The sequence below is a fragment of the Vigna unguiculata genome, chromosome 7 (assembly GCF_004118075.2).
Source record: "Vigna unguiculata cultivar IT97K-499-35 chromosome 7, ASM411807v1, whole genome shotgun sequence".
In the NCBI taxonomy this organism is placed as follows: domain Eukaryota; kingdom Viridiplantae; phylum Streptophyta; class Magnoliopsida; order Fabales; family Fabaceae; genus Vigna; species Vigna unguiculata.
The window spans coordinates 2,881,584-2,898,950 of record NC_040285.1 but is presented as its reverse complement, the minus strand read 5'-3'; the positions used below and the strand labels follow the sequence as shown (position 1 = coordinate 2,898,950).

General features: G+C 29.3%; 1 protein-coding gene and 1 long non-coding RNA gene across 4 annotated transcripts; both read left to right on the top strand.

Annotated features, from left to right (window-relative positions):
* The first annotated feature begins 3,542 nt into the window (after positions 1-3,542).
* LOC114192783 (disease resistance protein RGA2-like) lies at positions 3,543-7,213 on the top strand. Of its 3 annotated transcripts, XR_003606146.1 has the most exons (3): positions 3,543-6,227; positions 6,643-6,701; positions 6,779-7,213. XR_003606146.1 is itself a non-coding variant. In XM_028082597.1 (2 exons), the coding sequence occupies exon 1, from the start codon at positions 3,627-3,629 to the stop codon at positions 6,189-6,191; it is 2,565 nt and encodes an 854-aa protein (XP_027938398.1). In that variant the 5' UTR covers positions 3,543-3,626; the 3' UTR covers positions 6,192-6,227; positions 6,779-7,189. The 3 variants fall into 3 exon arrangements, 2 of the variants coding, with proteins under 2 accessions (XP_027938398.1, XP_027938397.1); XM_028082597.1 differs by lacking the exon at positions 6,643-6,701 and having other exon boundaries at positions 6,779-7,189; XM_028082596.1 differs by having other exon boundaries at positions 6,643-7,189.
* Positions 7,214-10,802: 3,589 nt separating this feature from the next.
* LOC114190194 lies at positions 10,803-12,582 on the top strand. The gene is made up of 3 exons (XR_003605775.1): positions 10,803-10,892; positions 10,986-11,057; positions 12,545-12,582. It is a non-coding gene; the product is annotated as an uncharacterized LOC114190194 (long non-coding RNA).
* The last annotated feature ends 4,785 nt before the right edge of the window (positions 12,583-17,367 follow it).

Below are 17,367 nucleotides of genomic sequence, written 5' to 3'. Positions count from 1 at the left end.
TCAACTTTGTCTCAAGCATTTTTCCAATTATTACATTTGAATGTTTTTTTTAATGTTTTTACGAGTACAAATTCTTTAATGGTAATTTACGGTGTTGAACATTGAAAATATACTAATGTTGATATTTAAACTTTTTTAACATATTTTAAAATATTAAAATCAATGTTCCTATGTTTATTTTCAAAATTAGACGAAAATTTACCAAAATTAACTTAAGAATAAAGTAAGTAAAACACTCATTTTAAATCATTCAACAAAGAAAGTCTAAAAAAATTACTACTAATATTTTTCTATTAAATTAATTATAAAATTATGTTTAAGAAAAAAAAATACCTCAACAAAATATTTTATTATTAATATAGCTTTATTGAATTAATTATAAGTTTATGTTTGAAAATAAATTTTAATTAAATTATTATTAATGTTTGTGAATTTTTATTAGTATTAAAAATGATAATTAATGAGTTAAAATCTTTATTTAGTAAATTATAATTTTATCTAAGAAAGAAAGAGAATGATTAGTTATATTTATTCTCTTATAATCAATGTGAATTCTATTTTTTTTATCTTCTTAGTTATATGTGACTCCTTTTGCCTCTACTTACTTTCTTCTATTTTGAGAGTCATTCTTTTAGGGTATTGGATTGACATATTACATTCCTTAAATCTCATATTGTTCATGTGTATCAACTTTTTCATCCTAATTTTTTGTTAGTATATTTTTTCTTTTTATATGTGTTGTTGTTGTTTTTATTCTGTTTTGGATTTGTATTAAAACTAAAAATGCGTTTTTTTTGTCCAATTTTGTTTTTCGGTACTTCTTGATTTACGAGTTTCGAGAGTTTTTTTGCATATATCTTGACGATGAACTTGAATGTTTTTACAAAACTATTAATTATACTAGGGGTTAATCTTTTAATAGATAATAGATCAATTGTAGCACAATTCAAAGTTGGGTTTTCTGTAGAAAAATAATTCAAGTTTAGAAAGAAAAAAAAGGCTTACTATTGAGTTGAGAAGAACTTGAATTTTGTAAAAAAACGTATTAGACACAAAAAGAAATAATTTGATGAAAACAATAAAAATGAAATTGTAAAATCTTTTCAAGAATCATTTAGAATTGGTTACCTTTTGTATATTGTAGATAAAACAATTATCACACTTCAAAGTAGATTTGAACAATTTAAAACATATGAGGATCTTCATGTTTTTTATTTAGCGTTAAAAAATTAAAGTCACTACATTGTACATTTTTTAAAGAAAAATGCTTACACATTGAAAATTCTTTAAAACATGATAATGTGTTGAATAATGATGGATTTGATTTAATAGGTTTGGAAAATGATAAACCAATTAACATCTTTAATTGTATAAAATATATTATTTTTCAAATGCATATATAACTTGTAAAATAATATTAACAAATCCAGTTATATATATATATATATATATATATATATATATATATAATACTATATAAAAGGTTTGGATACTTGTGTGTCATAATTTTAAATTTTTAAGTTTTGAAATTTTTTTCAATAAAAGTTGTACCAAAATGTTTGTAATTTTGGTTTGGCATCGAAACATTGTATAAAGTTTGTGGATGAAAATCTTGAAAAGCCACTTTAAAAATTTATTTTTCTATTGCATGATTATCAATAATAACTTCAGATATTAGGTTCTAACATGGGAAGAAAGAGACATGAGCATAGTCCACGTTGCATGAGGTTAGTGTAGTTGGTTTTTTCTTTGTGCAGTAAATTCATTGATACATGTGTAATGACCTCTATCTATTCAGAATATTACTTAATATTTTTTTTTTATTTAAATTAGTTTTTAAAAAATATTTTAAATTTAGAGATATGTTTTAATTTTAGAAATAAGTTATTATTTTAGATTAGAAGTGAGATATTTTAAATATTTTATATTTGATATTTGTTATATTTTGCTCTATATATAGGATATATTAATAAAATACAAAAATATGTTCATTGTATAACATATCACATATAATATATCATATATATTTCTCATATATCTCATATTTTCAAAAATCTTAAAAATCTCAAACACTGTCTTGGTCAAAAATCTCAAACACTGTCTTGGTCAAGTGTTTGTGATGGATTCGATCATGTATATCGGTAAACTGCCAACAGTAATTACATGAAAGTTGTTGGCAACGAGTTTCAGGTGTAAAGTGGCGAGGATTTACAAAGAGAAAAGGTTGTCGTCGTTAATTAATAAATGTAGGTCTCTAGTGACTATAGCGGTTCAAACATATTTTTCGACAATATATTCGAGGTTTGTTTTGAGACACGAAAAAGAAGAAAGAATGATTTTGAAATTTTTGTGAGGAGTTATTTTCTTTGTATGCCAGACTTTTATTAAAGGAAAGATAATATCGATCAAGTGAGTTTTCATTGAAGTGTTGCACGTAGTTTAATAAGTAGATTATTGCATAAGAGATTTGAGTAATTGTGGGTTATGAGAAAAATTATAATTTTTGTGGAAAAAGTTAGAAAATAAAAAGTTGACAATTTTTGTAAAAAACATGCTGTGTTGAATAATAACACAATTGATATTTTTTAGTTGTTAAATAAAGTAGACAGGTTGGCCTGCACATGTTGACTCGCATAGACTTGCTCAGCATACACAGCCCTTACGTACAGGGACGGGTCGGGGCAAGTTCGTTAAAATTTTGATGTTAATTTTGTCTGTGTGATTCTTCTTTATCTTTCCTTGTTAATCTTGTAGTTGATTTTTAAGGGTTTTGGAATTGGAATTTATTTGATAGAGTTTACAGTGGCAGATTAAGTGGGTATTCATGAAATTCTATATTGAAAATGTATGAAAAAATGAGAAAGTTAATTTGAGTAATTATATATCTCGTATCTGTATAGCTTATTTGAGTTTGTTTTCACTAGTTGACCTGGTTGTCATTGGACGAAAAGGGTTTTAAAACAAAATTGTACATAAAAAATAATATTGTATTATTTATATATTATTGATTCTAATAGACACCCCAACAACCAATCTACTAGACTACAAAAATCATTATTGGGGTATTTGATCCAATTAAATACATTAGTACAACATAAAAAAAATTATAATGAGGTGCTATTTGACCCTAATTTATAAGTAGTATTGTTTTTTTTACTGACGAATTGGTTCTGGATTAGAAAGACTTCATATTTCTCTTGAAATCATCGACAATATAGTATAGTGGACATCTTGTCTTTTAGAAATTTCATGAACCCAAAGATACATAGTAACAACAAAACTACAAATTTTCATTTGGGTTGAAACTATGTAGTGTCTTCAGCGTAATTTCGTCTTTCTATGATCCTTATCTCAACCTTACAAAGATGCATGTAATAAAGTACCTTGTTGACTTTTCTTAAATCAACTGGTTCAACGTCAAAACCATCGAATAAAAAATGATTTTCATTGCCAAGGTAAACGAAATAGGTCTATGTAACATCACCCCATCAATTTTCGTCTTCAAAATAGAATTTCTACGTGCAGAGCACTCCAATTTTGACCAGACTTTTCACACATATATTTCATAATGACAAGATAAGATTCAGAAAGAAAGCCATTCCAGCAGATTCTAACTGCATACTTCTATGCCTAAAGTCATGGCCGAATCACTCATTTTCGCGGTTGCAGAATCACTCATAAGCAAGCTCGCTTCTCGAGCTGTCGAACAAGCTTCTTTGGCCTTGGGTGTGTACCAAGAGCTACAGCAGATGAAAAAGACCATGGCACTGATCAAAGCTTTTCTGTTAGACGCTGAGCAGAAGAAGGAGAAAAACAATGCCCTGAGTGAGTGGCTGAGACAGATTAGGCTGGTGTTCGCCCACGCCGAAGACATAGTCGACAACTTCGAATGCGAAGTGTTGCGGAAGCACGTTGTCAGAACTCACGGCAGCTTCTCCAGGAAGGTATGTCGTTTGTTTTCAACCAGTAATCCTTTGGTTTACCGTTACAGAATGGGGCGTGAGATAAACGACATCAAGAAGCAGTTAGAGAAGGTTGCAGCTGATGGGCACATGTTTGGTCTTCAAAGCAGTGACAAAGATACAAAGGTTTTGCATGCGAGGGAAATGACTCATTCACATGTAAATGTCTCAAATGTTGTAGGGAGAGAGCATGATAAGCAGAAGATAATAGAGCTTTTGCTGCAAGATGATCATCGTGACAGAAGTCTCTCAGTGATTTCCATTGTGGGATTTGGAGGCTTGGGAAAGACCACTCTCGCAAAGGTAGTGTTCAATGACACCAAAGTTGAGGAATTTTTCACTTTGAAGATGTGGGTGTGTGTCTCTAATGATTTTGAACTTAGGAATGTGCTTATCAAAATCCTCAACTCTGCTCCCAGTGCCACCAATGAGAAGTTCAAAAATTTAGAGACGGATCAACTTCAAATTCGTTTGAGAAATACCCTTCAACGTGAGAAGTTTTTGCTCGTCTTAGACGATGTGTGGAACGAGAATCGTGTTAAATGGGATGCGTTGAAGGAAATCATAGACATGGTAGGTAACAGAGGAAGCAAAATCTTGGTGACTACTCGTAGTCACTCAATAGATGCCATGATGCGCACTAAATCCTCTAACTCTTACACTCTCAAAGGCCTTTCTGAAGAGGATTCCTTGTCTCTGTTTGTCAAATCTGCTTTTGATGATGGAGAAGGGAAAAAGCATCCAGAGTTGATGGAGATTGGGAGACAAATTGTGAGAAAATGTGGAGGAATACCATTAGCAGTGAGAACCTTAGGAAGTTCACTATTCTCAAGGGTTGATAGAAAAGAGTGGGAGAGTATAAGAGACAATGAGATTTGGAACTTAAAACAAAATGAAAATGACATTTTGCCTGCTCTTGAGTTAAGTTATGATCAACTACCTTCGCATTTGAAACGATGTTTTGCTTGCTTCTCTCTTGCCTCGAAGGACTTTGATGTTTCAAGTTCTTACGTTGCTCTGCTGTGGGAGGCACTTGGGTTTCTTCCCCCACCAAAGGAAAATGAAACAACACATGATGTTGCTAATGAATATTTGCGTGAGCTATGGTCAAGATCGTTTCTCACAGATTTTCTTGACATGGGGAGCACATGCAGATTTAAATTACATGATTTAGTCCGTGAGCTTGCAGTGTATGTAGCCAAAGGTGAGTTTCAAATACTGTATCCTCACAGTACAACTATATCTGAGCATGCCCAGCACTTGTCATTCATTGAAAATGATATGCTTGGCCAAGATCTCGTTCCCATGGGTCTAAGAACTATAATTTTTCCCATGGAAGCTACGAATGGTGCTTTCTTGAATACGTTGGTGTTCAGGTGCAAATACCTCAGAGTTCTGGACTTGAGTTATTCTGAATACGAGAGTTTGCCTAGCTACATTGGAAAGTTGAAACATTTGAGATATCTCAGTCTTTCAGGTAATAAAAAACTTAAGGGACTCCCAGATTCCGTATGCAAACTCCAGAATTTGCAAACGTTGGACCTAAGAGGTTGCATACAGCTGCAAAAACTGCCCAAAGGAATAAGAAAGTTGATCAGCCTTCGTCGTCTGCTTGTAACCACTATGCAACCAGACTTTCCAGACAAAGAAATTTCAAAATTGGCTTCTATAGAAACATTAGAACTCTATTCTTGTGATAATCTGGAGTCATTGTTCCAAGCTATACAACCCAGAAGTCTTAAGTTTTTGCATCTTTCTGGTTGTGGGGGTTTAAGGTCTCTGTCCTTTCATGTCATTACAAATTTAGAGAGTCTGGTTATCTTCAAATGCAGTAAGATGGAATTGTCAATGGGCCTTAGCAACCTTAATTCCATTCCTGATTCAAGGCTGAAATTACTTGTTCTACAAAGTTTGCCACAGTTGGTCACTTTGCCTGAGTGGTTGCAAGGATCTGTGAACACACTGCATTCCTTGTTAGTTGTTGACTGCAACAATCTTGAGGAGCTTCCTGAGTGGCTGTCAACTTTGACCTGTCTCAAACTACTTATAATTGAACATTGTCCAAGGTTGATCTCACTCCCTGAGACCACGCATCTCCTCCGAAACCTTGAACATTTGGAAATCAATGATTGTCCTGAATTATGCAGAAGATGCCAGCCAGGAGTTGGACTGGATTGGCACAAAATATCCCACATCAAGCAAGTTATAATTGGTGAACCAGAAGAGTAGAAGGAACTCTTGGATTACACAGTCAAAAAGCTTCAGGTATTAACTTTCGGTTTTGACATCTTTCTTTTTCTATTTTGCCATCTGCACGAGTATTAGAAGCGAATCTGTTGCAATAAAAACCAAGGGAACACAATTCATGGAAAAGAGATTCTGTAAAATATTGAAAAGAAGAAAGATGCTGCAGTAAATGATAAGCAAAGAAAACTTCAATGATTAAAATTGAGATTAGATATCACTGCATGATTCATGTTCAGTCTAACACAGATGATGTTAGTGATTTTATATGTATGTTTGTCTGAGATATCATAGGGTATTGTTAACTGTTAACAGATTTTTTCACCAACTCAAAACTCGTGTCATTATATTCATTCTTTGTTATTGGTACTGTTGTTATTGATGTTGAGAAAAGAACATTGGTTTAAATATGAAGATACTAAAAATATCATTTTAGATCCATTTCTTCTGTTCATGCTGCGGTTAGGAGTCAGTTACTACACACATTATCTCTCAGTAAGTTCACTTCTGGGATTCTTTTCAGATTCTAGTTGTGTTTCACTTTTGTTTATTTAACATTCCTCCATATCCAGATGCTATATTAATGGACAAAGGTGTTCTTCTGCCTCCTGAGGATTTAAGAGTTTCAGTTTCAGTTTGGGAAGATTCTTAAAAGTGGTAATAACGGGCCAAGTCAATTGTTATTTTTGTCTCTTCATTTATCACTTATTTATAATGTTCCGAAGGGAATTGGTTCCAACACCCGTACAATTTTCGTCCTTCACTCTAACACTTCCGGAATTTGTTTTCTGGAATGCAAAAGCAATTCCGGAAATTTTTACTTTCCGGTAGTTTATTTCATGGGATAGATAAAGAAATTTCTGAAATGTAGGATTGGTTATGGGCCAAAGTGCATTGGACTGGGCCCATTTAAATGAGGGAATTTACAAAATTGCTCCCAATTGTAAAATCAACTACAAACTACTTTTCTTCCGCAACTTTCATTATTTATTCCAATTAGCTGCCAATTCCAAAATTCAAATTTTAGTATTCTAACTGAAACTCTGTGAGTCAAGATTACATTGCAACAAGAATCAGCTCAATCTAAAGTAAAAATAATAATAATAATAATAATAAATCAAATATAATAAGTTGAGTTCAATGTATGAAAATATAGTTTTTCAGCAGAAAAATACAATATTTAAATATTCAGTACAGCTCCTGTATTCTATGAAAAATACAAATTTATCTTAGAAATCAAAAATAAGAAACAAAGAAACATTTAGAAAAATTCTTTCTAACTTTATGTGGATTTTTCAACTTGTTTTATTTCTAAATTATCTCCTCTTTATAGACGGTTGGATTAACGACGATTTAGAATCAGCTAAAAGCTTTATATATATATATATATATATATATATATATATATATATATATATATATATATATATATATATATATATATATATATATATATATATATATATATATATATATATATATATAAATTCATGTTTGTACATGTCATACATAAAATTTCTTTTTATGTTTGTTTCTTATAGGTTAAACTCAAATATTTATCATTTATTTATAAAAATATTTTATTTTTTTATATTTGTTGTCTATATGTCAAACGTAGATCCAGTGACATGGTCAGCAATTTTTGTGTTAGTGTAAACGTGTTTGTTAATAGATTGAACACGTTTTAAATTTATGTGAAAATTTTATTCCATTTATAAATAACTAAAATGTTAGAAAAATATATAGAAGAATAACTACATTTTTCAAATTTAGAAAATATTAAAAAAATTAACCAAAATCTTTAAAACAAAATGTTTACGTTTTAAATTAGTTGTTTTGAAAAACAATTTAAAAATGCAACTTTTTAACATTCGATTTGTATAGAAAAATAAAAGTAAAAAATATTTTGAATCACCTTTGGTATAAATTATATGAAAATTAGGTTGTCTTATCCATAACTCAATACTGGGTCAATAGTTTAATCTAGTTAGATTGAGTTGGATTTCATTTATCATTAGGTTAAATATGATACAATATAAACTAATTCACGAGTAAAGATTTTTTATTGATTTTTTTTGCTGTTTTCTACTAAATATTAAAAATACACTTGTGTTAGTATTTTAAATATTTTTTTAATATATTTTAAAATATCAAAATTAGTAGAAATTAATGTATTATGAAAACACAACAAATAAACAGCACTAAAAAAATCTAGAATCCAAAATCGAAATAAATTGTTGATGCATGATGCATAAATACTTTGGTAGCCAGCAGGTGAAATTTTTGACAGGAATAGACGTTGCGTGTGTAAGGTTTGGAACTTGAGAGAAGCATAGCATATTTAAGATAGATGTGAAATAGAACCTGATGATTGATTTATATCCAAAACCAAAGGTCTCGGATGAGGCAAAGGAAAGAACGGAGAATGTTCTAAGCTTCTGTTTAATGTTACCTTTCTAATTTTAACCTTTTGACTTTTTATTAGATTATGGTTTTTGACAAGTTATTTTTTAATTTTAAAAGAAAGGATTGTTTATTTCACAGGTTATACCACTTTCTTGATCTCTCCACCTCATACCAGACTAATCTAGCAAGAAGCTACTGAATATCTTATTTACATACAGAATATGTACTTCTTATAAATTTGTACAATTTTTTCACTTCTGAACTTTCAAAATAATGTTTTTTAATACAAAAATAAAGTGTTGGTAAAGTTAATATTTTGTAATATATAGTGTATAAACATCAAGTGTAGATCAAATAAGGATGAAGAGTATACGTCTCAATTAGATGTTTCTTGAGATCCTCGTTGCCAAAAATTTTAACATTTGGAAGAAAAAAAAATTTGGAAACATTCGCTTTTATTCATTTAAATTTATATTTCGAATTAATAATTTGGAACTTTATATATATATAATACTTATATTAATTATAAAAGGTAATTTTTAGTTTGATTATTGTGTTAAATTATGTAAAAATATAGTTGCTTCTTTTATTAGGGTTGTTTATAGGTTGGGTTGGATATAAGTTGAACACACTTATTTCTTAATCCACTGAAAGGATCTCAGGTTGAGTTAAGTTTTTATGCATTTTTTTATGTTAAACCCAATTAATCCAACTTAATTAAAACTTATTTTGAAAAGCATTTCATTGCTAAAAATTGTAATTTTTAAGTATTAACTTAATTAGAAATAAATTAATTTTTGCAAAAGTTAATTTAAAGTTTTAAGTAGGTTATAATAAGTTAAGTACTAATTTTATATATATATATATATATATATATATATATATATATATATATATATATAAAAGTTCTCCATAACACAAATATAAAAGTGAATTTAGAATTACTCGTATTAAATTTATCATTCAATTTGTAAAAGAGTGAGTTAGAAATTTGGATTCTCTATTAAATTTTTTGGTGTTATTTTTTTATTGTATTTCCATAATACACTAATTTTCACTAATTTTAATATTTAAAAATATATTAAAAAAATATTTAAAATATTAATACAGTATATTTTTAATGTTTCAGAAAAAAATAATATAAAAAAAATCAGTAGAAGTAGACTCAATAATTTTATCGTTTCAAATTGGATTAATCAAAGTTTTCACTTTTTCAACTATTAAATTAATATCGACATTTGACATCAAAAGAAAAGAACTCCTCATTTTTGTAGGAAAGATTTTGTTGAATTAATGCTGACAAGTGTAGCCATTATTGTCAGAAAGTCATCCGTAACAATGTATCCAACATATTTACGCAACACTGCAAGACATTGATCAAATTCAAGCAATACGAAGAAAAATGTTTTGAACCACATGACACTGTTCCTTTCCCCAAGATTTATGACAAAAGAAAACAATTTTTTTTTTTTATCGGCAAAGAAAACTTTCTTGCGCTTCAACATAAATTCATACTTATAAACTATTATAACAAAACTTTTTTATTGTTAATATTTCAATTAAAAGTTTCTATATATCTAAGTTATACAAAATTAATTACATTTACAAAAGATTATTTAGATAAAAAAATTACATAATTGAAAAGTATTGTAATATATATATATATATATATATATATATATATATATATATATATATATATATATATATATTGTTAAATTCTAAATATATTTATGTGAATATTTTTTATTTTTATCTTTGTAAATTTAGAAATAATTTTAGGACATATTAGTAATAAGGATAAACAAAGAAAATAAGATAAAAGATAAGAACGTTTATAATTTGAATGATTATAGTTGGCTATAAATGTGTGAGTGTCTCCCATCATTATTTAACCAAAACTTGTAACTGTATTTAAATTTTAGGACAACTTAAAGAAATGCGTTTTAATTTAAAAAAGAAAACATCAAACGAAGCAACGATATATTTAAAATTAGAAACTTTATATAGATGCCAAATTTATTTTAATTTTAAAATGATATACATTGTGGGTATGTAAGGCCCAGTTTTTCGTTGTCTTAATTTTCAAGGACTGTCCCAATCTAATGGGCCCGAGGGTTGGCCCAAAACGAAATCAGACCTAATGTACCCTAACCCTAAACGTTTTGTTCACTTCCGTAAAAACAGATCCCCTTCTCTTAGAGCTGTTGCCGCCTCTGCTAGGGTTCCGAAGCATACTTCAATTCACGTTCCGCTTGACTCCGTTCTTGACTCACATAAGTATTCCCAACCCATACTTCTAAATCTCTGGTCCTATTTTCGTGTGTAGTGTTAGAACTTCAGTAGTAAACGACCTTTGTTCACTTTTTCCAGCTTTGTGATCTCCTCCTAGAGATGTGGTACTCCGTTGTTCGCTGTTGAGGTATTAAAACTAGCTCGTTCCAGGTAAGGGAAGCTAGAACCTCCTTGTCTGATGTGATTTTGACTTGTACCATTGTAGTTTCATTCTTTTGAGTTTGTGTGCTGCCATGAATGCCTGTATTGTCTGGAGTTGTTGTTTGGTATGTGTGTATGTGTTATGCAGGCGCGAGCAGTGGCGAACACTGATAATTTCGCCCAAGCGAGCTGGCCTCGCCTAGGCGAGATGAGTAGAGGCTCGCCCAGGGTTTTCTACGCGAGTTGTCGCCCAGGCGACCAAACCCTCGTTTTGAGCGAGCGAATGTCTCGCTTAGGCGGAGAGGGTCTCGCCTAAGCAAGATTGCACAGGGGCTACTGTCCTCTTTGTCGAGCTCTCGCCTAGGCGGAGGGGAGCTCGCCTGAGCGAGACCCTCCAGCCTGAGCGAAGAGCTGGGCGAGGATGCGTCCCGAGTTGTTTTCCCTCTGTGCTTTGATGTTTAACTTGTGCTTATATGAGTTATTGTATGATGGATTAATGGGAATGAATATGCATGATTGGGAGAGGATTATATGTGGGGAATTGTGAGCTTGGCATGATTTCTATATGAATTGTATATGAGAAGTTGGATACATATATATATATATATATATATATATATATATATATATATATATATATATATATATATATATATATATATATGTGTGTGTGTGTGTGTGTGTGTGTGTGTGTGTGTGTGTGTGTGTGTGTGTGTGTGTATGGTCACGAATTTGGCATGAGCAACAATGGACCTTGATGATTGGTAATCCAGTGGCATGGTATTGGTATGAGAGGAAGCATTTTACTCATGGTTGGTAATGACGAGTTGGTATTGATTTAACCTGTGATAAATAAGGGTTGGTTACGAATGTTGGTATGAGGTTCCTATACATGATATCTGTAACTATTACTTGGTTGTTTGTTTATGATTAGTATGGGGTCAGTACGTAAATCCTTGAAGTCTCTAGGTAGGACTCCAGGGTCGTGCTTCAGTGGTCGGGACATAATTCCATGGCCCCTATTAGTGGGTGTCCATGGTGGTGCCCCATCTGTATAACTTGGTAAGGATTCAAGGTAAGGTTGCATCCTGACACTCTAAGGAGCCAGTTAGTCTCACCTAGAGCGGACTAACTCCTGTGGTGAGAGTAGCAGGAAGCCTGAAATTCATTAAGGGCTAACCTTGTGATGAGGGAAATTGATTCATTGTAACACTTATAACACATAGCTTAGGGGTGAGTAGAGGTATCCACCACAAGTGCAAGCATCCGTTGAATCCAACCAGGTTATACGTATCCGGATGAGTCGAGTCATGTCTTAGTGTATTGTCTGGGAAGTCATAACATGCTTGGTTGATATGAGTGCATGAGATTGTGAAAATATATCTGATTGCATGGATGAAATCTTTTGTGCTCTAGCTTACCCTACTTTTATTATTGTGTGTTCTGCTGTGTGGTACTCTCTTTTGCGATGATCATCAACTTGTTGATGTGAACAGATGTGAGGAACACCCGTGGGCAATAGGGAGGTGATGGTTCCGCTGCATAGTCTCCATGGGCTGGACTTTAATTTCTTAATGGGTTTTCTTTAGGGCTATGGCCCATGTATTGCTTTATGCTTTAATACTCTACATTCATTTGTTAGACTTTTCATCTGTTTTTTTTTTGTTGACATCGTAGTGTGTCTAGTTTTATAGGGGTTGTGTTAAGGACCCCAGGACTGCGCTATTGTACTATGTGTGTGTGGCGTTTCTTTTAATTATGATTATTAATTAAATTGGATGTTACCGTATATATATATATATATATATATATATATATATATATATATATATATATATATATATATAACTCATTATATTTCGACATTTTAAATATCATATATTTTGACTAATATAAAAAAAATTGTTTCATGGGATATTTATAGTTTTGACTTAATTCTATATTTTACAATTTATTTTAAAAAGATACTATTAAATTTTCAATATCTTAAATTTTATAATTTGAATTTTAAAATTATATATTTTTTAGTTTTAAGGTTTAGTTAAGTTTTAAATTTATAATAAATTTGAAAAAAAATTATTAAATTTTCTATATTTGAGATCTGGTTAAATTTTTATATTTTAATGAATTTTCAAAATTTTAAAATTTTTCGACGTGTTACGATAAATTTAGAATCTTTTAATTAAGTTTTATTAAATTTTATGTGCAACTTCTTATTAGATTTTTATATTGTAGTAACTTCTAAAAATTTTAAAAAATTTCAATTGAATCATTCGATTTTTTTTTTTAATAATGTGATATCATAATTTATCACATAATATTATATTACAAGATATCATAATGATTAAATCTCTTTTAAAAATTTGATGTATTTAATAGAAACTATTTTTAAATTTAATTAAAAATATAAAATATAAAATTACAATAATTTATAATTTTATAATTATACATTTTAAAATTTTTAATTAGTTTTTCGGTACAAAAGATAATTTTTCATTATATGAAATAAAGTATTTAAAAATCTTGGGAGGCCACGGCGTCTTGACTCTTGTATCTAGAGATGGCAAATAAACCCGTGTCCGTGGGTATCACCCGAACCCGTCCCCGTTTTGACGGGGAATCCCCGCTTTGACTGGGTATGGGTAATACCCGAAATTTTCAACTGGGGATGGGGATGGGGATGGGGATATATATATACCCGCCCAAATACCCGTCCCCGCTTAAATTACTAAACTATTTATAATTTATTAAATAATCTAAAAAAAAATATAAATAAATAATATATTTACACATAAAATATAATATAATATAATATAATATAATATAATATAGTATATATACATATAAATAAAATATACTTTTATATATATATATATATATATATATATATTTACACATATACATGTAATATAATATAATATAATATAATATAATATACATATAATATATATACATAATAATATAATATAATATATATAATATATACGTATAAACAAATTAATCATTTAACTAGTGAGATCTTTTATAAACAAATTTATAACATTACAAATTTATAAAAATTTAAAAGAAATATATATATATATATATATATATATATATATATATATATATATATATATATATATATAAAAGCATAAAATATCTACGCATATACATATAATATATATACATAATAATATAATATATATTATTATATTTATATTATTATATAATATAATATAATATATACTTAAAATAAATATATATCTATAAATATATATATATATATATATATATATATATATATAAATAAACATAAGATATCCACACATATAATATATATATACATAGTAATAATAATATAATATATAATATAATATAATATATATAAATAATTATATATATATATATATATATATATATATATATATATATATAAACATAAGATATCCACACATATAATATATATATACATAGTAATATAATATATAATATAATATAATATATATATATATATATAATATATATATATATATATATATATATATATATATAACATATTTCTCATTCTCTTTGTTTTTTGTTATACACTTTGTTTACTCTCTCAATTGTCTGGTTTGTTTTTCAAGATTTAATTTTGAAGGTAATTTTTCTTCTTCTTATTACATAATTTTTACTCTCTGTACATGGTTATGTTCAAATAGGTGTTCCTCAATTTCATTCTATGAAATAATTTTTAGGTTACACATTTGATTATCTTTATTTATTTATTTATTTTCATGAAAATGTTTGACTCTTATTTTGTAGCTCTTCTTTTTGTTACTTTGGTTATACACTTTTTTACTCTCTTTTAATTGTTTGGCTTGTTCTTTAAGGTTTAAGCAGATCTTCAAGGTACTTTTCCTTTTATCATAATCTTAATTATACATTTTTTTTTCCGTTATGTTATGTTCAAATGGATATTCTCAAATTTGGGTCACACATTTAATTATTTTTACTCCTTTATGATAATTTTATTTATTATTTATTTTTTGTTTCATGATAATGTTTAATTCTCAATTTTAAGTGCTCAATTGCATAAATCCTTAATTTAATTCAAGATCAAAAGATGAAGAATCTATGTTTAAATTTGAATTATTATTAATTTAATTTTGTTATTTGTGCTATTTCGTTTAAGTGGTATAATATAAATTTTTAATAGTATAAAAAATATTTGAAATATTTTTAAACTTGATTATTGGTTTTCCTTTTATATTTTGTTAAAAAAGAAATTAACCTTTTTACTTTGTTTGATTTTTTTTGTTACGTATGTTAGTTTCTAGAGAAAATGAGCACAGGAGATCAAGATTTGCAGGTACCAAGTCCACCACAGTGTTCACAACAACCAACTCCCTTTCAAAGTTCCAATAATGACAGTCAATCTCCATTGAATCCATCTACGCAAACACCTTCAGAAGTTCATGATGAAATACATTCAACAACACAAGTAGAGCCTGAGAAAGGAAAATTGAAAAGTGTTGTGTGGGAATACTTTGAAAAGATAAAAGTTGATGGAAAATACAAAGCTAAATGTAACTATTGCAAGAAACTGCTTGGTGGAGAAACAAAGAATGGAACAAAGCACTTGCACCATCATACAAACATATGTATTCAAAAGAAGGCTTTAGCAAAAGGAAAAGGGGGACAAAAAACACTTTTTTCTAAGATTTCAAGTGGCAAAAAGGAATTGGCTTGTGGAGCTTATAATGAAGAAAATGCCAAGAGGGAACTTGCAACAATGATTATATTGCATGAATATCCATTGTCAATAGTGGACCATATTGGTTTTATTAGATTCGTGACAACAATTCAACCATTATTTCAACTTCCTTCACGAAATACGATAAAGAAAGAGATACTCGGCATCTATGAACATGAAAAACAAGTTGTTATGAAGTTGATAGATACAAATAAAGGAAGAATAACAATTACATCGGATATGTGAACTGCAAGCAATCAAAAGAAAGGGTATATGTCTATCACAGCTCACTATATTGATGACAATTGGACATTGCAAAATATAATTTTGAGGTACACCTTTTTTAATTTATAAATTTTCCAGTAATTTTTTTTATGCACCTCTAGAAAGATTATATGTCTTACAAAATATTGCTTAATTTATAGGTTCATTTATGTTCCCGCACCTCACACAGCTGATCGACTTTGCAATGTATTAATTGATTGTTTGTTCGATTGGAATATTGATACAAAATTGTCTACTATCACTTTAGACAACTGCAGCACAAATGATAGCATGATTGAAAAAATTAAGGATAAGTTGAAGTTGGACACACTCATTAAGAAAGGGTCTTTGCTTCATATGCGTTGTTCAGCACATATCCTTAATTTGATTGTGAAAGAAGGGTTAGCCGTCCTAAAAGAAGGGGTGGAAAAAATTCGAGAAAGTGTAGCATATTGGACAGCAACTCCTAAAAGAATGGAAAAATTTGAGGAAACAGCTAGACAATTGCGAATTTCTTTCACTAAAAAGTTAAGTTTGGATTGCCCAACTAGATGGAATTCTACTTACAAGATGCTTGATATTGCCATATGTTATAAGGATGTGTTTTTTAGGTTAAAGCAACGTGAAGCTCAATACACTTCTTTGCCAACTGATATGCAGTGGGAATTTGCAAAGGATGTTTGTCGAAGGCTAAAATTATTTAATGACATCACAGAAATCATTTCTGGCTCCAAATACCCAACTGCCAACATCTTTTTCCCAAAGATTTGTGAGATCAAGATTGCAATAAATGATTGGGTTAAATCTCCTGAGATAACCATTCAAAATATGGCAATACAAATGTTAAAGAAATTTGAAAGTTACTGGAGTGTTATTCATGATATATTGACAATTGCTTCAGTTTTAGATCCAAGGTACAAGATGGACATGTTAGAATATTATTTTTATAAATTGTATTGTAATGATTTTGATCTGAAACTTAGTAGGATTCGTCAAATGTGCTATGATTTGGTTTTGGAATATCAATCAAAAAAGAATGAAACTTCTTCTTATAGAGCTACATCATTGGAGTTGGGAAAGGATGTTGATAATGATGCGAATGAATTTTTAGAGTTTATGGCAAAAAAGAAAAAATCTAGAACTACAGTTATGAAAACAGAGTTGGATTATTACTTGGAAGAAGATAATTTGCCAGTTACACAAGAATTTGATATCCTATCATGGTGGAAAACAAATGGGTTAAAGTTTCCAACCCTTCAAGCAATTGCAAGGAATGTTTTAGCTATTTCAATAACAACTGTAGCTTCTGAATCTGCTTTTAGTACTGGTGGTCAGATA

What these genes read in the sequence shown, in the direction of transcription:
- LOC114192783 (XM_028082597.1), top strand. Translation starts at nt 3,627, where the DNA reads ATGCCTAAAGTCATGGCCGAATCACTCATTTTCGCGGTTGCAGAATCA.